The following is a 24,352-nucleotide window of genomic DNA, read 5'->3' as shown; positions in this document are numbered from 1 at the left end:
ATTTATTGATGACTTATAGCAAGGGTCTTCAAACTTGGCCCTTTTATGACTTGTGGACTTCAACTCCCAGAATTCCTCAGCCAGCATGCCTGGATGAAGAATTCTGGGAGCTGAAGTCCAAAAGTCCTAAAAGGGCCAAGTTTGAAGACCCCCGGTTTATAGCCTTTCATAATCTCACGTTGGTGGGCATCACAGGACATTTGGATGGCACTCTTTCATTCCCAATCAACTTTTTAATTAAAGGAAAGCATTTCCTCTCAGTAGGGATGGTCACTGAAAATAGCAGCTATTTTGTTTCCACTGAACTTTTTGCAGGCATCTAATGCTATTTGCCATTTTTCGTTTAACAGCTGTACAAGAAAGCTCCTAAGCACACAACCCCTTCATCCCAATGTTGATAAAAGCGTCTGTGATCCAGAGCTCAAGAGCGTTCAGATTATAGAACTGCTGGGTTTATTTGTTTTAATAAGGCAGGGTGAACGTGAATCGCCATGTAATCCTAACCCCCCATTCAACGCAGCACTTGAATAATTGAAGGAAAAGGAACCACAACAATGAAAAGGAGACAAAGGCAAACAAATGGAAAATGATTCATGCAATTTTTGACAAAACAGCATCAGGAAATCCAAATAAAAGGAACATCTTGCAACAGATGGAATACAAACTCTAGCCCTTACCAAAATACTACAATGCGGGAACTAATTAAGGTTAGAATCAATTTCTGCCTCCCCTCCATAGATCTCATTAAAGAGGCAAATAAAGGAGTACTTGTTTACCACAGATCCAAAACAATACTGATGCACTGAAACATTTAAGTTCTTATCGACAGGAAAGAGTTAAGATAAAGCTGAAACATATTTAGAATTATTAAAATGGAAGCGATCATAACAGGAAGGTAATTTCTAAATGAAAGCCGCCTTATCAGCTACTGAGTCTTTTCTCCTGTAATTTAACTTCAGAAATATACATACCTAAGGCTTACAGGAAAGCTCTGTCTATCTATCTATCTATCTATCTATCTATCTATCTATCTATCTATCTATCTATCTATCTATCTATCTATCATCTACCTATCTATTGACACACAAATTCCTTGTGTATCCAATCATACTTGACCAATAAAGAATATTCTATTCTATTCTATTCTATTCTATTCTATTCTATTCTATTCTATTCTATTCCATTCCATTACATTACATTCCACCTGTTTGTAAATATTTCAATAAAGAATAGTATTCTAGCTCAGTATAAGGCAGTGATGGCGAATTAAGACCCAATTAAGATCAAGTGTATCTCTGCCTATTACTTCGGTACAATGGAACACAGCAAATGAAGGCTGTGACTTTTAGAGACCGAGTGCCCAAACTGCAACCCAAAACCCACTTATGCATCGTCGCGTGCTGGGTGGATGTGGCCCATTGGGTGGGTGTGGCCCATCGGGTAGGCGTGGCTGCAGTGGTAACGGCAAACTGGGTGGGACTAAAAAGTTCAATCAATCAATTCCAACTTTGCAAGATCTTTTTTTTTCCCGCAAGAAGTTGAAATTGACTGATTGAACCTTTTTTTTTTTTCCGCACATGGCGGTGGAGGCCTAAAGCAAAAAGGTTTTATAAAACCCAGCTGAAGGCCTAGGACTGGGGTGATGGCGTGCGTGCCCACAGAGAGGGATCTGAGTGCCGCCTCTGGCACCCGTGCCATAGGTTCACCACCACTGGTCTAAGGAGTTCATGGTGACACCTTCTGCTTCTGGGGAGAACTTAATGCAGAGAATTCCTCCAAATGCTGATTGCCTGGGAATAAAAGATCACCCTAAGATTGATAAGTCACTTGAGGTGCAGTCCTGACTGAAATTGCAGTTGTTATTGGCCCTAGCTAAGAGAATATTTGCCTGGGGTTTACTGAATAAATGCATAAGAGTCAGTCTAAGGAGGGGGGAGGGAATAGATTAATATTTAAACTCAACTGAAATCAAATAGTAAATTAATGATGGATACCATATGTGAATGATAGATAGATAGAGATAGAGAGATAGAGAGAGAGAGAGAGATTGTGTCATCTAATGCCAGTTTTTCCAAGTGATAATAATTTAGGGACTCAGGTTTTTTTCCTCCGTTCCTTCAGCCCAAGAATCTCCAGTCACCCCAAGTGATTGTGCATTACCAAAGAATATTAATCAACATGAGCAACTTCTAGCTCTTGCAGCTTCAAAAACAACAACTATAAACATGTACATAGAACAGAGCACCATACATAAATATCACCCAATTAAGATCAAGTGTATCTCTGCCTATTACTTCGGTACAATGGAACACAGCAAATGAAGGCTGTGACTATGGTTACTATCTGAAGTGCTTTCCACGTCCATCATCAGAATTTATAACTCGCCTGGAATTAACTTATGTCATTACACAGCTTGCCATTTATTTATTACATCTGCAAGTCTAGAAAAATATGTCCCGCTCTGCAATGAGGGGAGGCAGACAAAGAATTCAGCGGCAAGCACAGAAATGGACTTGGGTTAGGGTTATTACATTTAATTCGAGACCCACCAAGGTCTCCTAATACAGGGCTTTTCAACCTTTTCTCTCATTGTACCACTTTTAGGATATGGAAACATCTGAGTACTACCAGTCGCCTAGCAAGGTGTCAAAAACTTGATGACCCCCCCCCAAAAGGAAAAAAGTGATAAAGTACATGTAGTCCTCAGCTTACAACAGTTCGCTTAGTGACTGTTCAAAGTTACAATGCACACAGCCGAGCAAGACACCTGCCTGCCCACCTGGTAGTGCTCTTCCTCCTGTCCGAGGTTTCCATTGTTGTGAGCATTTCTGTTGAGGATTGGCAGCAGGGGTGGGGTGGGGGGGTGTTTGGTTTTTATTTCCCTCTGTCTGCTGAGTGGTTGCAGCAGGTTTTGGTTACTTCACATGACCCTAGGACACTGTGACCGTCATACATATGAATCAGTTGCCAAGCATCTGAATGTAAATCACAAGACCCTGAAGATGCTGCAACATTCCAGCTGATTGGTGCTTCTTCAGGGCTCAGCAGAAGCACCAGGATCAGCGCCAAGCTCCAACTGGAGCCTGATGCTGATCCTTGCGCTTCCACTGAGCCCTGACAGCCTTGAAGAAGTGCTGATCAGCTGGAAAGCAGCACTGATCCTGGTGCTTCCGCTGAGCCCTGACAGTCCCGAAGAAGCGCTGATCCTGGTGCTTCCACTGAGCCCTGACAGCTCTGCAGCTCCAGCCGTCTCTCGCTCAGGCTTGTGCGGTACTCCACAAGGCCATCTGGAAACAGTGAGGAACCAGCCCCTGCCATGTCAGCCCCGCCCCCTGGGTGCATGCTGGGGAGGTGTCACCCTTTGTGAGGAATGAAGAAATGCACCATCGCCTGGAAGAGGCCAGAAAATGGCCCTGGCCTACTTCACATATCTGGCTTGATGGGCTCCTGTGGAGGGGTTTCGGCAGGCAGCGAGGCTCCTCCAGTGGACCACGCCTTGGCACTTGCCCTGGTCCCACCCCCTTCTGCCAGAGACCCCCAGATTTGTCCCACTCCTGCCTAGGCCCCCACAGGCACCCTTGACACGAACAATGTAGAGCTGGCCACGCCCACCCAATAGGCCACACCCACCCAGTAGGCCACACCCATCCTGGCCACACACACCCTGAGGGCAACCACAATGCTGATGCAGCCCTCAATGAAATTGAGTTTGACACCCCTGCCTTATTGGCACTGATGATGGTTACCTAGTTAGGATAATGAAACGTCTGCAAGAAAACAAGCAAGCTCAGAGAGCACCCAAGGATCCCTCCATGATAACAATTATGCCAGCAGAGGGAACAAAATACTCTTCTAAAGAAAGAGGACTCAACTCTTCTTCTCCATAAGAGAAGATGGGACTCAATGGCCTATCTAAGAGGACTCTAAATGTTTTCATGTTATTATTGTTGGATTAAGGCAGACATGTCAAACACAAGGCCCAGGGGCCGAATGCGGCCCACAAAGTGGTTTCATGTGGCCCGCGAAGCCATCCTGGAAACAGTGAGGGAACAGCCCCCAGTGCCTTGGCCCTGGCCCAGGCCGGCCAGGAGCCAATGTATAATTTTGTGATGGCCATCTATGCTGAAACACATTCAGTCTTAACTTCACAAGGCTATCTAGAAACAGCAAGAAACCAGCCCCTGCCGCGTTGGCCCCGCCCCCTGGGTGCATGCTGGGGAAGTATCACTCTTTGTGAGGAATGAAGAAATGGACCATGCCTTGGCGCTTGCCCCGGTCCCACCCCCTTCTGCCAGAGACCCTCAGATCTGTCCCACTCCTGCCCAGGCCCCCACAGGCACCCTTGATGCGAACGATGTAAAGCTGGTCATGCCCACCCAGTAGGCCACACCCACTCCATCCACGTCCACCCAGTAGGCCGCACCCACGCTGGCTGCACCCACCCGGCCCCCCGAGGGCAACCACAATGCTGATGCGGCCCTCAGTGAAATTGAGTTTGACACCCCTGTGTTAAGGGTTGGATGAAAATTACCTCCCTTTTCACGAACGGTTCATGATTTTCTTCTTGAAGCTTGAAGAAAGTTAAGTCAGTCAATCAAAGCAATGGGCACATTCTTGGAACTGAGTAGAAAAGTGTCCAATGACAATCATGAGGGTTAGGAAAGGAGAAGGATTGGCTTAACCACTTTGTGGAGAAAAAAAAATATATCCAGGAAATAATTTTCCTAATACTGTATGTTATTTTGCAATACATTTGGAAACCTTAAACAAAACAGTAGTATTCTTGCAGTATCCCCTGAAAAAGTTTAGCCATCTCAATTTAGCTTCAATCAGCATCTTTATTTTACCACTTGTAGCTTAACATCTCTAATGAAAGCACTGCCTGATCTACAGATGAAAAGAAACATCAGAAAAGGGGAAAGAATAAATTAATGGTAATCTATGTTTTGTGGTATTGAAACTAAGCCTGAATACCTCAAAGCCTTTGCTGCATTTTTATGTATTGCAAAGTGATATAGTGACAAATACATTTCTCCTAAAGTCAATTTTTTTTCCTGTGGTTTTGTTAACTTGTTTTGCTTGCTGTTCGTCATCAAGGGAAATCTTGTCAAAACAGCAAAGAGAAAAGTAAAATAACTGTCCTAATTTTAAGTATATAATTATATACTTTTTCAGTATTTGGTGATGTTTTGTTTTGAATGTGAGTTTCTACTGGAACATATGCTAGCAATTACTCCAGACTGTTTTTGAAAGCTTTTCAAAAGTAAGAACATAATAGGAAAATGTCTTTTTTTTATATAAATATTAGCTGAAACATTATGATGCTTTTCAGTAAGAAAAAAAAAAGCATACCATTGCTACATTGCTATTCTATCAACTTGTTTTCCCTCTGCAAACACTACAGGCAAACTCAGTAAGATGGAAGAGTTGGGCTAGCAATTGAAGTTCATCGTGTAGGAATGAATGTAATGGCAATAGCAGAAACACTGTCTGAGAAGTGAAATTAATACAAAAAGGATACAAAAGGATTAGCAATAAACATTTTTGAGTTGCCCAACATTGTAATCTAATTTTATACCTATTCAAAAGTAAATTGCATTGAGTTTGATTATATTCTCTACCACCTAATAAGTACTGGTAAAGGTATAATTTAGATCAGTGGTGGCGAACCTATGGCACGGTGCCAGAGGCGGCACTCATAGCCCTCTCTGTGGGCACACTTGCCATTGCCCCAGCCTTGCCTCCCCTGTGACCCCCTCCTCACCAGCAGCCCCCCAGAGGAGAGTCGCCCCCGAGCATGACCCACATGGAGCAGTGGAGCCAAGGACATGGCAGCCAGACAGCGTAGACAAGACTCTGCCCTCACGCCCCATCTTGCACAGTTGATGCTGCGGGGTGCGGGCAGAGGGTGTGGCCGCCATAGTGCTGCTGGGTGATCTGCAGTGGGCCCTGGAGGCGGTGAGTGACCCTGTGGGCAGGCGGGATGGGGCAGAGAGAAGGCGGGGTAGGGGGTGGAGCGGGGCAGGGTCAGTTTTTGGGCACTCAGTCTCTAAAAGGTTCGCCATCACTGAATTAGATTTTAATTCTTGTCAGATGCAAGAAAAATGCTGGAAAAATGTTGTTTTGCTAGCCGTACTCTATAAAATTAATTGGTAGCCTTGGGACCAGTTGTAATAATTTGAAATATTATTTTCCACCTCATCTGTTCATATAGAATTTGTATCTCTGTTAGATGATAGTTTGACATGGGCCAAAATATAGTTGTGGAGTCTGATGCCTGGAATTTCACTCATTCTTTCCTCAGTTATCCTAATTTCAGCTATGTGCAAGAGGGATACAACAGTGTTACTCCTTAATAACTACAGGTAGTCCTCAACATATGACCACAATTGAGCCCAAAGTTTCAGCTGCTAAGCAAGACACTTGTCAAGTGAGTTTTACCCCATTTTATGACTTTTCTTATCACAGTTGTTAAAGCAGGGGTCTTCAGACTTGGCCCTTTTATGACTTGTGGACTTCAACTCCCAGAATTCCTCAGCCAGGCATGCCTGGCTGAGGAATTCTGGGAGTTGAAGTCCACAAGTCATAAAAGGGCCAAGTTTGAAGACTCCTGTGTTAAGGGAATCACTGCAGTTGTTAAGTTAGTGACACAGTTGTTAAGTGAATCTGGCTTCCCCATTGACTTTGCTTGTCAGAAGGTCATAAAACATGATCACATGACTGCAAACGTCATAAATATGAGTCAGTTGCCAAGCATCCACATTTTGATCTCGTGACGATAAGGATTGCTGCAATGATGGTGTGAGAAATAGTCATAAGTCATTTTTTTCAGTACTGTTGTAACTTTGAATGGTCACTAAATGAAACATTTAAGTTGAGAACTAACTGTACACTTGATGATACATAGTTATTATGTTCTTACCTTCTCTATTTACATGCAGACCTACCCTTCTTTTATATCAATGGCCCCTGAAAATTATTTAAGGTGAAACATAAGGATCAGACCGATAAATTAGATAAATTGGCATAATCCGCTTCTGAAATTATACTGATTTTTCAAAGGAAATGGTAATTGTGTGGTTGTGAGAGATATGTACAGAATAGCTGTAGATTGACAAAAAATATCTCCTTGTGAAGATAATTCCATGGGCCAATTTCAAATTACTTTCTAAGTGGCACTTTCCCAAAGTGTTTTTACTCAGCTCCTATTTCTAAGCTACACACCAGAGGGGTATTCTCTTCTAAAACACATTCTGCAGTGCTCTTCTCCTCATTAGGGAGTTTTCAAAATTTTCAAAGGATTTACACCAATAACAGAGAGAGTGCATTTGCATTGTGTCCCTCGACTGAATAAATTTCTCTTCATTGTCGTAGGAAGCCACAACCGCGTGCAGAGTTCAAGTACAGGTTTACTGTTCTAACAGGGTTGTACTTATCCTTGAAAAATGAATTTCTCATTCATAAATCTTATTATGTACCATGTTAAATTTTGTAAAGCAGCAATCTTGCATTGTAACTATCTCTTTGCGTTCCTCCATTACGATTTGCTCCAATATTAACTACTTGATGCATTTCCATTGGGATGGAGGTGGTCCCTTTCTTAAGTAATAGCCTTAACCTTTGCATCTGAAAGACTAATCACTGTCCTTTTAGATCCATAACTTTTATAGAAAATTGCTTTCTGCAGGGCACTTCATCACATTTCATCTCCTAATGCTTTCCCATTCTGATTTTAACCTGACAGTTTCAATATTAATTTCTATCTTCAGGACGGTTTCTCCTTTTGAATTCCCTTCCATTGAAGATCTTATTATAATTATTATTATTATTATCATCATCTAAAATGAAGGCTTTTACTTCATTTGATTATGACCTATCCTTGCAATTATGAAGTTTAACCTTGTTTATTCAATTTTACTCTAATAACATACATTCAGCAGGTTTTGCTTCATTATTCTTAATTCATTTTCCACCCTCTTCTGCCCCGCTTTTGCAAATCACCCAAGCTAGATTTTGTCAACGACACTCCCCAAAATAATTGGGTTATTTCAAATGAAAACACGGTAGCTTAGGAAAATTAACCTGTTGTTTTTGACAGGTCAACCCAACCGATGGAAAACATTGGATGAAAAATTTTGTAAACTGCAGGATTGTCACTAAGGCATGATAATGCTTCATTGTTTTAGATGTAGCTGTCAAAAGAGGTTTTTATTTTTCCCTTAAAAACTAAAACCAAAAAACTCTTCAGTGATAACAACCTTTTAAAACACACAAACTTGTGTAACTTTTATTTTTAATGAAAACGAGAAGTTCATTAAAGAAGATAAATATTTCATTAGATGTTAAATAAAACAAAGAGATACTTTTGGCCTCTCTCAGCACAAAATTCCTTTGAAAGATTAATTAATACATGCAAATTATGCAAATTAGACCCATGCAAATATTTTATGAAGACAATTAAGGGAACCATTAATTACGGCTTTTTTTTTTGCTTCAGTGAGATTCATTCATTTAATTTTAATTTCACTTTAACAGTTCTGATGTATAATCTTGCAGCTCAGAACTTTTATCTTTCCTGGGAGCTCAGTTTAAACTTGTACATTTCATCAAGTGAGCAATGTCTACAAGGTCTGAAAAGAGAGTCTCTGAGCTTCAGTCGGGATCAAGGGAAAATGTGGTCACCCTCCACTTTGGGAAAATGGGAAACAGAAAAAGCATCCCAGCTCCTGCTTGGATAAGGTTCAGTTGCTGAAAAAGCAATTAATTTGCTTTGGCTGTGCTAATATAGGGGAATTAGAAAGTGTGACACGAGACAAATAGAAATAATTACTTCTCCAAAATGATGTTCTCATTAATATGGTTTGAACAGTAGGAAAACACACGCACACACATACAGGATCCTGGCAGGAGAGTATATGCTGTCCCCAGCTACAGGGAATCAGGATAATGCAAAGCCGTTTTTTTTTTTTTTTGAACTTTGAAACATAAAAACAAAGGGAATTTTTTAAAAAACAAAAACAAAACACCCTTCTGTGGATATTTTTTTTTTTTTTTAATTTGGGAAATTTAATTTGGGGAGTCCTTGACTGGTTTGACCTTCCATTCTAATTCTCTCGGATTTCCACTAAGGACTTTGTGACTTAAAAGACATAACTTGTAAATAATTCAGTGACAATTAGCAATCAATTGTACTGATCTCAGTGGCAAATCTGTTCAATAAGAGTGCACACGATTGAGTCCTTGGGCTTTAGAACACCCTGTCTCTTTCTCGCACGGATCACGCATACACAGGTGTGTATGTCAGGAATATTTAGATTTCAGCTCTGTTTATTGAAATCAAATTTTATGGGGTGCAGAAGGGCATAATATGTAAGGTTGTTTAAGCCGCAGTAGAAATAGCATTATCTTACCAAAAGTTTCCTTAATGTTCTCTTTTATACTTGAGAACATCGAAGGTTTTTGTTTTTTTGTTTTTTTACTTACTGAAGCTTGAAACAAACAGATGGATACTCCAGGAAGTAAATTTTTGGCTGCCTTATATATTAACGATCATAGCCAATCATAGCATGCAAGGTACTTTTCTTTTAGCAGAACTGTGGCGTGGGGGAGCTTAGGAGAGAAAACCACTAATCCTAAATTCTGGTTGTGGATGTCCTCTACACTGAAGGAGAAGAGGGTGATCCCTTAAGGGACAGTTTTTAACAACCCTTGTAAGCCACAGTAAAGGCAGAGGACAATCCTCTCTCCTGCTTTACATGCTGACAATTCAAGTCTGTGAGTTGACAGCCCCATTCCTTGTCGTCTCAATAAACATGAAAAGAAGCTGTTATGAGAACACCTCCAATCACATTCTTCCTGTAAAGGATCCTTATGCCTGATTTTGGTATTATTTATAGACGTTTTCATGCATTGTACACATGCATGAAAATTTGCATATAGTTCTTTTGTTTTTGTTTTTTTCCCGAATAGGCACATTTTTGCACAGATAGTTTAAAATGCCCTATCTTCATTTCTGTATATCATTGTCCCTTACTGATTAAAGACCTACATCACAACTTTGGGATAAGTGGAAAAAAGGAAGGATAATTTGTGTTTCAATCTGTACAGGAATTCAAGAAGTATGAAGCAGAGCTTCAGATACAGTATTGGTCCAGTGGCAGACATAAATTCAGTGACACACATGAAAAAGAGGCAAAGCCTGGATCACACTACTGTGGTTGCCATCCTTACATTTTGTGTCCATACTTTGTAAATACCCTGGTTGGCTATAAAAAGGAAGGATATGGGCTACACGATTAAGGGAATTGTTTAAATATAAAGGTTTATGTTCTTAATATCAGAACAAGAAATGATAAGACAGTGGCAAGATGTTGCTACAGAATTCCACAAGTCCAGGATGTTATGGTTCCGGCTAATGAAACACTTCAAAGAACTTCCAGGCATATTTTCCTAAAAGTCATTTATTGTTACAAAATGTCAGCACAGGCATAACGGAGGTATGCCAAGATCTAAATTCTCTTCCCCTGAGCAATTAAATTATCAGCATGTTCCCTCCCGTTATCCAATTAGTATGAAGGTCAAAGGTTTCCTTCCTCTCTCTTTCCCTTTAACCTCTTCTGCTCTGCATTAACTCTAAAAATACCAGAAAGTTCTGCATATTGTCAAAGCAAGAATATACAGTATTTGCAGCATTGACACAGAAATGCTCATGGTTCCTTTGCATAATATAATTGGGAAGGTGAACACTCTGCAAATCCTTTGCATAAACATAATACATGGTTTTGCCTGAAAAATAGGAGCCTTGTAGTGCAGTGGTTAGAATGCAGTATTGCCGGCTAACTCTGCCCACAGTCTAGAGTTCGATCTTGACTGACTCAAAGTTCACTCAGATTTTCATCCTTCTGAGGTTAGTAAAATGAGGACCCAGATTGCTGACTCTGTAAACAACCCAGAGAGTCCTATAAAAGCACCATGGAGCAGTATGTAAGCCTAAGTGCTATTGCTAAAATAATAATAATAAAACCACCAGATTACATTTTCGTTTTGTTTTCCTTTTGAAACGCCTGACCCAGTCAACATTTTCACTGCCCCTCAATATTATTCTTGACTTTTACTCCAGCCTGATTAAACTTTTTGGACATCAGTTGTCTTAATAGAGTGATAGAACACTTCATTCAAGAAGATTATTTTTTTTTCCCAAGCAGGCCATGAGATTGTATTTTTTTTTTTAAGCATCTAGTTTAAAGAACAAGATACAGATGGCTTCTGGGGAAAAAAAAAGAACATGAATATCTGCGGCTTTAAGAGAGACTCCTTTTCTTTAAAAAAGAAAAAAGAAAAGTAACCCCAAAATGACTAAGTTAGTATGCTTTAACTGTGATACAAGCTTTGCTTTGAGACGATAAATAGAATAATGTCTAGTTTAAAGGTGTAGCTAACAGTGACCCATGAACACTATGAAACAATAGCCTATTTATAGGTTACTGTCAGCAATCAATACTACCTTTTGTTTAACTTAATCAAAGTTGCCTTTAATTGATTTGCTAGAGCTGAAAAGCTGCCAAAATACCAGAGTGCTGTGCCAGAAGACAGGAAATAAACTTATTATTGTTTCACTTCTGTGCACTGCACTATAATTCCACCACTTATCCTTAGTTAAGGGAGGGGAAAATGAAGCCAGAGGAAAGTACATAATGAATATTTTCATACGGAATCTTTGTCAATCAATTATGAAAGAAAACACACGTACAGGCACCCACAACCCCACAGGGAGGGAAATGAGAGGTGTTTCAAGGCCACAAAATATAATTTGAGAATTTTTCTCCTTTCTAAAGCTGTTTAAAGAGCAAACAAAACAGGAGGGTTTATCAGAGCCAGATAAAACAATGGCTGCGTGAATAAGCATAAACCAGTAGGAAACACCCCACATGTTTGGATCAATCTAAGGCAGTGGTTCTCAACCTGTGGATCGGTACCCCATTTGGGGTTGAACGAACATTTCACAGGGGTCGCCAAACAATGCAGTCCACCATTTTTTCCCCCTTTTCCTTAGCTGTGCTACTCCCTTTTATTCTATTGGTTTTTGAAAACCAATAGAATAGACTCTCTTGAATAGAGTCTAATTCTATTGGCTTTCAAAAGCCAATAGGAATTGTCCAGGCTGTCTCTGCCCTGTTGAGCCCGCCAAAAGTCCCATTTTGCAAACGGTGCTGCACCAGTTGAGTAGTCCTCAACTTACGACCAGTTGAGTAGTCCTCGACTTACGACCGGTTGGGGGTCGCAGCATTAAAAAGGTTGAGAACTCAGAGGTGCTCTGCAGATTTTATTTATTGAGGTGGATCACACTAGAGGTAGTAGAAACCTTTATTCATCTTTCTGTTTCCCTACTTGGAAACATGAAGGGAGTACCCGGACATAATCTTCCCGTTTGTAATCCACCATATTGGGTGTTTTTTTTTAAACTTTGCTCAGTGCATTGCAAAATTCTGTGATCTCCTCATTACAGATTTAATTTCCTTCCACTTTGACTAGTTTAGAATGGGACTGAACTGATGGTGCCATACTTAGAGGAATTTAGTCATTCATTTGTTTTCTTTGCAAAATGACTGTGGGATGGTTGATCTTTCAATAAGCTGATGACGCGCCATGATAAAGAATATAGGAATTTGCTTTAAATGTCATAGCCGATGATGAAAGCAACAGTATATTATTCCAAGGACAACTACTGCTCTGTTGCACTGGAAAGAGTTGTTATGACTTTGCTAGAGTTAAGCTCCTCTAGCTTTTTGTGACTTGGTTCTTCCACTGGATTAAAATGTGAATTTGACATTTTCAGGTTTAAAACCCCAGTAGATGGCATGCAGGTTGACTTTGTCCGGACCACAAAACTAAGCAGGTCAGGTTTTGATGAGAGATTAACAAGGGACAAAGAGGACAGAAAAAATTACACTGGGACCCTGGAAGACATTTTACTGTTACCACATCATCTGCAACAATTAAGTCAACAGTCATTGAGTTCAACCTGAAGTAGACAAAGATATGAAATAATGCACAAATGGAATCTTCACTAGACTTCAAATCATCAGTAAGAGAGACACCAAGACTGCCCTTTTGTCATCAGTTAACAATAACTTTTTATAACTGATAACCCAAATCCTATCTCCTCCAAGTTGCCATGCCAGAGTTGAGGTTTTGACTCAACTATATTCTCCTGAAATATCAAGGTTAAGTCATCCAATTTTCCCACAATTCATCTTTTTTCCAGTGAAAGTGCAAGGTAACTCTCTGAAAGTGCATAGATTATGATCTACATAAAGTAGAAAGTGCATAGATTATGATCAACATAAAGTAGAAAGTGCATAGATTATGATCTACACTTTTATTCTTTGAGTATTTTAAATGTGTAGATATGTTTTGCCCAGGAAGTATTGGAGCAAAAATACTTCAACTTTGAAAGCCATAATATTCTAAACCAGTGGTTCTCAACCTGTGGGTCGGGACCCCATTTGGGGTCGAATGACCATTTCACGGGGGTCGCCAAACAACACAGTCCGCCATTTTTCCCCCTTTTCCTTAGCTGTGCTACTCCCTTTTATTATATTGGCTTTTGAAAGCCAATAGAATAGACTCTCTTGAATAGAGTCTAATTCTATTGGCTTTCAAAACCCAATAGGAACTGTCCAGGCTGTCTCTGTCCTGCTGAGCCCGCCAAAAGTCCCATTCTGCAAACGGTGTTGCACCAGTTGAGTAGTCCTTGACTTACGACCGGTTGAGTAGTCCTCGAGACCGGTTGGGGGTCGCGGCATTAAAAAGGTTGAGAACCACTGGTCTAAACCTTCTAATTTTTTTCAATATGTCAATTCATTTGAGTAGTGGGATTTAACTTATTAAGCGCTATCAATTGTTTTGAAAATGGCATTCAATGCAAATTAATTTTTATGCAACCTGCTCTTGGAAAAACCTTCTCATGGCTGCTCTCAAAATTTATTCTGATACACAATAAGAAATTAAATGGCTGATGATCAAAAATCCTTCACAACTAACAAAAATAAAGGTAAAGGTAAAAGTTTCCCCTACCCAGTCATGTCCGGCTCTAGGGGGCAGTACTCATCTTTGTTTCTTGGCTAAGGGAACCAGTGTTCTCCAAAGACATTTTATGTGGTCATGTGGCTAGCAATGGCTATATGCCAAAGGCACATGGAAAGCTATTACCTTCTCACTGAAGTGGTACCTATTTATCTACTTGCATTTGCATGCTTTGGAATTGCTTGGTATGCAGGAGCTGAGGCAAGGATGGAAGCTTACCCCATTGCACAGCGCTTGGGTCTTGAACCCGGGCTGTCAGCTTTTTAGCTGACAAGCTCAGTGTCTTTAACCTCTGAGCCAACATGCCCCTCATAATATAACAAAATTGTAACAAAAGTAAGGGTAACAAATCGTAACGAAAGTAGCCAACAGAAAAGTACCAAACCCCCAATGTTACTAAAATGTTTAATGCAGGAAGTGCTATAGCATATTTGCAGGACTCTTTCTTCTCCTACGAAACTTCGCCATTCTACTCATGAAATGCTCTTCCTTCACTTTGACAAGCTTTCCTAACACATTCAATTTTTCAGAATCAAAAGATTAATGACTCTTTGTAAATAGACAGCTGTCCTATCACCTTCTGATTTATGTACAGCCCTAAGAGGAATAACATTTATGTTTCATTACCTCCATGGTGAATATATTTATGACATGTAAGCTGTTTAACCTCCTAGATGATCATCATCTTGCTAATGTCAAAAGAGAAGGATAGAGAATTTGATGGCCTCGTTATACAACCAGCATCGAACTCTGTGGACACCATAAATCCCTCTTATGCAGGATAAGTGACTTATTTCTTACTTTTATATCTTCTTTTCCTCTAGGATGCTCAATTATGTTCACCTTTGTTATACTTGGATATCAGGTTTGGTCTCAATATGTAAGGGTAGATTAAAAACATCTTAATTATACATCATTTAAGCAGGAGAGTAGACTGAGGTATGACTGATTCAAAATTCCAGGGGGCCAGAAGATGATATGAACCTGGTCTGTAGAATATGTAGGTAGCTCTGGGTTGTACAAGTTCTCTGAGCTTGTTTTTTCATTTGCAGTTGTTACCTTCAGATGTTACCTAGGTGGGTAATAAAAAACCAAGCTCAGAGATGTTTTACAACTCAATGAATCTAGGTCTATCCTGTTCTAGATCAAAGCTCGCTCCATCCTACTGCATGTATTTTGTATGGGATGGGACTGCATAATTAACCTTAAAAACAGAGTTAACATTTGCAATAATTGCGAATATTTGTATCTCGGGTACAGGATGAGGGTGACGGTTCATTCCCTGAACTTATGGGTTGGTTTTTCAATGTTTTGTTACCAGGCTAGGTAACATCTTCAGCATGTCCCTGAAGATGTTACCTAGCCTGGTAATGAAACATTTGGAAACCAACCCACAAGCTCAGAGAACAAACCTTCAGAGTTAACATTGTTTGAATATTCCTACTTTCTCCTAGAACAGGGGTAGGCAACCTTGGCTCTTTTATGACTCGTGGACTTCAACTCCGAGAATTCCTGAGCCAGCATGGCTCAGCTTGGAAACCTCTTCCTTTCCCTTCAGCAAGGCTGGCTCAGGAATTCTGGGAGTTGAAGTCCATGAGTCATAAAAGAGCCAAGGTTGTCTACCCCTGTCCTAGAATATCTGGACAGGCAAAAACTCAGTAACCTCTGCATATGTCTTCCAGAAATATATGCCTGCTGGGTTGTTGGTTAACAACAACAACAACATAAAAAAAAGATGATTGGACAATCTGGTGGGCAAATTAAATGAAATTGAGATGCCGATAGGCAGAATGTTAAATTAAGTTAATCTCACTCACTCAGAGCAAGGTGATTTATACAGAACTAATATATGAGAAACAATGATGAGTCATCAAACCAGCTACCATTTTCTGGCTGGTATCATTGAGATCCCACCTGGCAAAATAATTCATGGCCAATTCTCCAATATGTCTCCTGATGTGTGAAGCAGAGACAAACTGTTTTATTATTATCATTATTATTATTATTATTAATGCATGTTTAATCACTGTGTGACTTATTATCTTTCTCAATATTTCCCTATGCTGTCAGAGCAACCATGATACCTCACAAGAATTATAAACTAAAGTTTAGTACAAAAAGACAGTAAATGATTGACTTTAAAATGCAAATGAAAAGACATCTCTGGTTAATCATTGTATAGTAGGTTGTCTTTGAAGAATTTGCCTTCCTTTTAAATTGAAAATAAATGCTTTGTATGTTTTTTTGTGTGTGTGTTATTTATTATTCATATTAACATCCTTAGCCCAGGGATAGAGAGGCCCAAGATAAATAGAATTTTTTAGAATATTTGAGCTACTTGTCCAGTTTTTGCTTTCTTTGAACTGATATATTAAAATATAAATAACTGTAATGATGGTGAAATCTACAGTTAAGGAGTTAAATTCAGAGTGTTCTAGTTTCCTCTGCTATGAAGCATTCCAGTCTTGAAAATTATCTAGTTTATTTTAAAAATGTGTGGTCGGACAGCCTAAAAATGCATTTGTGTTTACCATGCTGAACGAAACTTTTCATCGTTCCAGATTCATTGTTCTTCTAACTGCATTATATATAAACTGGAATAACCTGCTAATGTAAAGGAAATCTATCACACAAAATGAATTTTCTCTTCTGAAAAAAAAAAAAAAGTCCAGATGAAGCTGACCTTGAATGAACTTGTTTTGATGTGGCCCAGATGGCAGGTTGCATGCTTGAATAGCAGGCTAAAGTAGAGGCAAAACTAATATAGTGCGATCTAGATTTATGGCCTTTTGAAAATTCCTACCTTGTATTGCCCTCTCAGCATCTGTTCGGCCCCCGCTGCGGTCAGCTTCTATCTCTGGGGTCAGAGAATCTAAAAGCACAGAAAGATAGAGCTGACACATATTTCACTCGGATCTTAAAGAGCTCTTTTTACAACCTGTTGCCACTTCTGAATCACCATACAATCAACCTTTGCCTCCCTGTTGAATGTTGAATAAAAAAGGGGGGTGTCATGCCTCGGTCCAAGCCTGAGGACAACATGGAGTTCCCTGTTGAGGCCCAGGAGGGGGTGTCCGGGGCTTCGGAGGGCTGTGGGAAAGAACAGGCTGAAGCAGGCCAGGGCCCTTCAAGTTTGGAACAGGGAAGGCAGAGCTCAGGCGAGGAGCAAGGCCCCTCCCCACCAGATCCCAGAGCAAGGAGAGCAGAGAGGAGGAGGGAACAACGGAGGCAGGCTCACTTGCTCGGGAGGACAGCGTCACGTCCCACTCCACAAGGCACACCTGGGGAGTAGGTATTTAAAGAGACGCTGTGGGGTGGGGCATTTGCCGGGAACAAACATGAGCTCTTGTGATGTGAGCTCTTGTACCTGGACTCTTTGTATTTTGGACCAAGTTTGTTTCCTGCTGAGTTTTCCTTGCTGTCTTCAGTTTTGCAGTTTGCAGGTTACAGGCAAGCTGGGCGTTGAAAAGATCATACCTTGTTTGTTATCTGTTTTACTTTAAAGAACTGTTTACCTCTGTTGACTGTTTTATTGAACTTGTGCCAGTATATGTAGGGGCTGTTGGGTGAACGTTGGCAGTGCTTACAAAGACAATTATTCTGACCAGCTAATTACTTTGCCTCTGTTCGGGGCCCTGGGTCATCACAGGGGGGCAGCACCGTAATTTTGTGATGAGCAAGATTGAAGAGAAGAAAACATGAGAGCAGGGAGAGAAGGCTGGCATGGCCGAGCTGATAATTTAATACAGCTCTAATTTTTTCCTTTTAACAGAATAACAGGAAGAGACCTTGGAAGTCTTCTAATCCAGAGGTTCCCCAACCTTTTATGAAGAAAGGTTTTTCTGTGTACCGGAGAGTGTGTGGTTTTGTGTGCTGCCTGCATCCTACAGATGGGGCTTTGTTTGTTTGTGCAGACTGGTTGAGGGCATGCCACAGCCCGGTACCGGTCCATGGACCGGGGGTTGGGGACCCTGGTTCTAGTCCAACCCCCTGCTCACGTATGAAACCCTATACCAGGGGTAGGCAACCTTGTCTCTTTTATGACTCGTGGACTTCAACTCCCAGAATTTCTGAGCTAGCCTGGCTGACTCAGGAATTCTGGGAGTTGAAGTTCATGAGTCATAAAAGAGCCAAGGTTGCCTACCCTTGCCCTATACCATTCAGAAAAATAATTGGCCAATCTCTTCTTAAAAACCTTCTGCTTTAGATATAAACATCCAATCAGCAAGAGAAAAGGAAGTATCTGTGATTTGTTTTTCTACCTTGCACTTAAAGCGGTTGTGATTCTTTCAACAAAACCACTTGAACCCAGCATCATATATATGGAGAAGAAGTCCATCACCTTACCATTTAGGACCCTGAGGTTATCAGTGGAAGCCGCTTGCTTTAGCGCCTGTTCAGCTTGTTCTCGCCGCTTTGTTTCAAATTCAAGTGCTTCCTGCAATTTTCTCTTTGCCTTCTTTTCCTTCTTTAACCTTTTCTGAATTATTGCTGTTGTGAAAAAAAAACACAAAAAAATAAAATCCATCCAAGTTTAACTACAAGACCTTGGCTTTCACATTTTATTTATTTTAGGCCTCGTGGCAACATTTAGCATGCCATTTTCCATTTGTGCATCTGGGTTTACACAGCAAGCAGAGATTAATTCTAAGGGTAGGTTTTTTGCAGTGTTCTGCACAAAAATGAACCGCCACGTGGTTCATCTCTGCTACTTCCTAGTGCAGGGGTTCTCAACCTTGGCAACTTTAAGACTTGTGGACTTCAACTCCCAGAGTTCCTCAGCCATTAAAGCTGGCTGAGGAATTCTGGGAGTTGAGGTCCACAAGTCTTAAAGTTGCCAAGGTTGAGAACCCCTGTCCTAGTGGGTTACCATAACATCTGGTCAAAGTTGGGATTGTGGAACTCAGTAACTACACCCAGATATCCCAATCCTCTCCTGTATTTGAAAGCACTTTAGAAAGACAGAAATGAAGATTTGGAAAAAGAAAGAAATCAGCAGCCTCATACATATTGTGCATGATAACACAATAAACGTCAAAACTCTGCATATCCATAGAGCACATAATCAACCCCTTCCAGTTTGTTCTCCAGATATCTCACAGCTAAACAATCTGTTCTTCAGTCAAAAATGAAGAAGCTTCTTGAAGGAGAAGTGAAATGTCAAGGAAAAAACAAGAAAGTCCAGTTGCCTTTTGAAAAAGCACGTTTGGGACAGCTTGTTCTTCGTTGCTCTCAGGCTCTTCCATTCCTCCCATAAAGTAGTGGATGTGATTGCCTGGAGATTCACAGTCATCAAGATCATGGTTATCTCAAAAGTGCTTTTCACTTTTCATCCAAGAAGCTTCTTCAGTTCTTACTGAATGGAATTTGTTGTGTGGCTTCATATCATTGTGACACTCACAGTGTTACTCATTTATATACATTCATATGTTTTTAAACAACTCTCATATCTTTTTAGTTTTTCATATATGTGATGGGTTGTGAGGGAAAGGAGACTATGAAACAGAGAATAATGGTGGTACACTAAGGAGTAAGGAAACTCTTTGGTGTTGAGACTCATAATTGTTGAAAAGTAGAGCTAAAGAGCTTTTTGGAACTTTGCTCTCCACAGGGATATTAGGACTTGTTATCTATTCTTGCTGGTATTCTTTCAATCCAGATAACAAAAAATAACGTGACACCCCACCTAATACTATCATAAACGCTCTTGAGTATAGAAACTAGGTGAGATTGTACCTTGATGTTTTGAGGCAGCTTGGTAAAACTAGGATAATAGACAAGGTCATTATTTTCTTTGTGTTACCTCTGTTCTTCTGCTCCACCGCTAACTGTTTTTCAAGTGTTTCTCTCAGTTCTCGTTCCCTGAAGAGTTCCATTTTGAGTTCCGTCTTTTCGAGCTGCACCTGCTTCTCTTGAGCCCGCGCATTATCTATGGCAACTTTTAAGAGCCCCTGATGGAAGAGAATGGTGAACACAATCAGCCTTTGAACTAGGAAACAATGGAATTGATTCACATTATTTATGAACCATTTTCACAGTCACTTGTCACTCTGTCACCGTCTTGAAGGGGTGTAGAAGACCTCTGCTTTCGTCAACTATAATAATCAAGAGATCAAGAGTTACAGCCAGTCCAAACTAACTCTCCTTGCTTAAATTAACCATGGTGTTAATCATGACTTCATGCTGCTTTCGATGGGACTTAGGTTTGATGGACTTGATCAAGTCTTGAAAGGAAAAGGATAAGTGACATTCTAGAAGTCTTTATGTGCTCTGGAATTCTCATGTGTAGATGAACCTGTTTGACTGAATTATGGATGATTTCAGCTCAGGTTTACTGCTCTGCGTCTATAAAATAAAGATTATTTGAAGAGGAAGCAGGTGATGAATTATGCTCCACTTTAAAAAGGACACTTAATTATGTAGAAGGCATGACATCAGTTGAGACCCAAACCAGGGAAGAATCACATCTTTATACTATACCTAGAAGGTATAGCATTGAAAAGAGCTAACAGCAAGCAAAACCCACCTCCATTTTGCAACTGTTCACATCTTCCCCAAGAAATACAATTTGGACGCTTGCAAAGACTAAATCCGCACACTTCTTTGTTGGTATAATTTAAATCTAAACTATTTCGGTATTATGTAGAGGTGGGACTGATTGCCGATTAATGATTTCATCGTGGCTTCAGTAGGGGCCTTTTCCTTTTTTACAAAACTTGCAGCACATTTTCTGAAAGTCAGAATTCAGAAATGAAAAATGTGATCGCAAAGCATGACAAAGTACAGCCTTTGATTAAGCAACCGGGTGTGAAGTAAAAACTTCCCTTTGCTGTGTCGAACCGAGAGAACATCGGTGGACAAAGTAACTCACCAAACTGTGTCATTTTCTGAGAAGAATGTACCTGAGACAGTCATCAGATGTGCTGGCCCAGTGTAACCAAATCGAGATCAATGGTGCAAAAAAAAATTTAGTCCTGTGGCATAGGGGCATGTCTGGTTTTGGTCCACTTTACCTGTGACCAATTGGACAATTTTGCCTTCTTTGGCAAACGATAGAGGGGGGTGGGAGTTTCTGCCTCCAGCAGAATGTAAAAATAGGGTTTCTCCTGTCTCAAATGGAGGACAATGCTGAATGCAGTAGAGTATTCCTACAGTTCAAATATGAGGTCAGATTTTTAAACAATGTAGTATTACAGCCCCAACAAAACCCATCTCTTGTGGTGAGGAGTCAGGAAAGAAGTTAAAATTCACAAGCAGACCTTCCTTTCATTTGGTGATCCCTCCTTTTTGAACCATAGAAATGAGCTGCTATGGCAACTGCCATCTTTTTTCAAACAGCACATTCATGTACATGTTTCTTCTTCATCAGGAACAAACAATTAGTAACAAATGAAAGAGATCATTACATCAAGTGCCCTTTCAGATCACCCCAATTAAAACTTTAGTTTAGCTGTATTTTAATTCTAACATACCAAATTCTAATTTTCTGCTCTGATTGCTCTTGTTGACTTATCTTTGAAAGACGTATTCGCAGCGCAAAGCCCAGAGATTTATTTAGCAACATGCCAATGTTGGCACCACTTAACGTGTTGATTGGTTGTATTATCAGTAGCAATGGAAAATAAATTACTATTAAACTATTATTGTCCTTGGCTGACAAAACACAATATTTTGTTGTTCTTTAAATATGAAACAATCACGGAGAAACATGGAGAATAATGCTAAACTGAAAGCATGTTGGGGTAATTTTTTTTTTATCTTCAGCACCTTCGCAAAGCGTGAAGCTCTAAAGGACATTGAACATTTTGACTGGGCTGTGAGGATCATCTTGTCTTTTCTCTCTGTTATTCCCTCAACATATTTATGAAACAATTTGTTCTAATGTGGTTTATGGAAATGCTGCTCATTATGGCTGGGAAAAGGATGTTTTTGGCTCAGCCACCCACTAGGGACCACTTAGAACGTACAGAAAATGAACTTTCATTTTTTTGAAGTTGCATCCAGCACCTTCAGTGGGGCAGCCAAGAGAGACACCAGGCTGATGCCAACATGAAAGCATCTGGTCCTGCCAATGAAAATCTAATGTGATGTACTTGGAAAGAATGGAATTCTTTGACATTGTATCTGGTTGAACAAATTCAGTACTATGGCAATGAACATCTGAACTGGGTTTGTATGTCAAGCTTCAAAGAGGGGCTGGGAAGTAAAAGATTTATTTAGCTGCCCAGCTTACTAAAAAATGCAGGTTCTTTGATGTATGTCAAAGAAAAACCACGAGGATTCACTCAACACTTTTGAAATAAATTTTTATTTGAAATAAATTTTTACCTAAATGAAATTACACTGCTGATTACTAGACATGAATGCTTTACTATCAAGAGATATTAATGGTAAACTTAGGCTGACTTCTTTGTTCTTTTTGTCCATGCTAATATTTTCTGTTTTCACCTATAGCAGGGGTTTTCAAACTTGGCCTTTTTATGACTTCTGGACTTCAACTACCAGAATTCCTCAGCCAGGCATGCTGGCTGAGGAATTCTGGGAGTTGAAGTCCATAAGTCATAAAAGGGCCAAGTTTGAAGACCCCTAGATATAGAGTATAACTTTTTCTGCTATGAATCATTCCAGCTCTTATTCATCTCCTTTTTCAGTTAGGGGACTCTCTGAGCAAATCTGAAGAAAAGTTTCATCTGTTTAGAAACCCAGGGAGATTGGCAGGTGTCTTTGGACACCCTTGGATTGTCCTTATGTTTCTGGCTGCCTGAGCTGTATTTTTAGCCAGACATGGTACCACACTGGGTTTGTGTGTGAGAAAGAAAAGGAAGAAGAGACTGACTCCTCTTGACTGGAACCTGTTAAATTTACAGTAATCCTGGCTGTTTACATCCAATTACATTTTTTATCTCACCTATCATAGATGGCTAAAAGTGAACCAAGTTTAAATCCATGTCCAGTTGACCATGAAACTCTCTGGAGCAATCACTCTCCCAGACCCCAACCTATCTGCACAGGAGGTTACTATCAGAGGGATCAATAAATAGAATGACAAATTCTAATTTAGGGATAGAAGAGAATATCTGTTGCTCAGGGTTGAACTGTGGACTCTTTGGTACTCTCTGAGCTGGGTGGTTTTCTTGCAGAGGTTTCATTATCAAACTAGGTAACATCATCAGTGCAAATATGCATTGAACACTGATGATGTTGGTAATGAAACACCAGCAAGAAAACCACCGAGCACCAAGGATCCCACAAATTGTCTCACAACTTCTGGTGATCAGAGTTTATTCAGACCTAGACTGATTTGTTTTTATTGATTCTATATCCCATAGGATCACGTGAAGTGTTATTACACCTTTATATATTACACCTTGGTAAGGCCACACTTGGAATACTGCATTCAGTTTTGGTCACCATGATATAAAAAGATGTTGAGACTCTAGAAAGAATACAGAGAAGAGCAACAACGATGATTAGGGGATTGGAGGCTAAAACATATGAAGAATGATTGCAGGAATTGGGTATGTCTAGTTTAATGAAGAGAAGGACTAGGGGTGACATGATAGCATTGTTCCAATATTTGAGGGGCTGCCACAAAGAAGAGGGGATCAACCCATTCTACAAAGCATCTGAAGGCAGAACAAGAAGCAATCGATTGGAAATTAATCAAGGAGAGAAGCAAACTAGAACTAAGAAGAAATATCTTATCAGTGAGAACAACTTCCTCCAGTGCTACAACATTGGACATTTTAAGCAGAGACTGGACAACCATTTGTCTGAAATGATATAGGGATTCCTGCTTGAGCAGGAGGCTGCACTAGAAGACCTCTAAGGTCCCTTCTAATTCTGTTATTCTGTTATTTTCCACTGTTTGCATAGTCATAGTTTGATTTTGTGAGATGGCACACAGCTGGACATATCTTCAGTGTACTCTAAATCATTCCTCAAGGTGGCGCAGCAGTTAGGGTGCAGTACTGCAGGCCACTTTAGCTGACTGTGTTCAGCAGGTCAGCGGTTCAAATCTCACCGGCTCAAGGTTGACTCAGCCTTCCATCCTTCCGGGGTAGGTAAAATGAGGACCCAGATTGTTGGGGGCAATGTAAATATATATATACATTGCTTACTGGTGTACACCGCTTAGAGAGTGCTTGCACTTAAAGTGGTATATAAGTCTCATAAATAAATAAATAAAAAATAAATTTCCAGGCCCATATTTAAGTACAGTCTACAGTCTCCCTCTCTCTCTCTCTCTCTCTCTCTCTCTCCAATT

The 24,352-nt window shown here is 40.2% G+C and overlaps 1 protein-coding gene across 1 annotated transcript in view; it reads right to left on the bottom strand.

Moving 5' to 3' along the window:
* Window positions 1-24,352, bottom strand: part of DACH1 (dachshund family transcription factor 1) — a 354,082-nt gene that overhangs the window by 5,793 nt on the left and 323,937 nt on the right. Inside the window, exons 8-10 of the mRNA XM_039369714.1 lie at window positions 19,889-20,036; window positions 18,433-18,576; window positions 16,889-16,957 (exon numbers count right to left, since the gene is read on the bottom strand). Of these exons, the coding sequence (XP_039225648.1) occupies window positions 16,889-16,957; window positions 18,433-18,576; window positions 19,889-20,036 (361 nt within the window). The remainder of the gene's footprint in view (window positions 1-16,888; window positions 16,958-18,432; window positions 18,577-19,888; window positions 20,037-24,352) is intronic.

Source organism: Crotalus tigris, unplaced genomic scaffold (assembly GCF_016545835.1).
Source record: "Crotalus tigris isolate CLP2741 ecotype Arizona unplaced genomic scaffold, ASM1654583v1 scf7180000021207.2732985, whole genome shotgun sequence".
Taxonomy (NCBI): Eukaryota; Metazoa; Chordata; class Lepidosauria; order Squamata; family Viperidae; genus Crotalus; species Crotalus tigris.
Note: the sequence above shows the minus strand (reverse complement) of the source record. Positions and strands in the feature narration are given on the sequence as shown.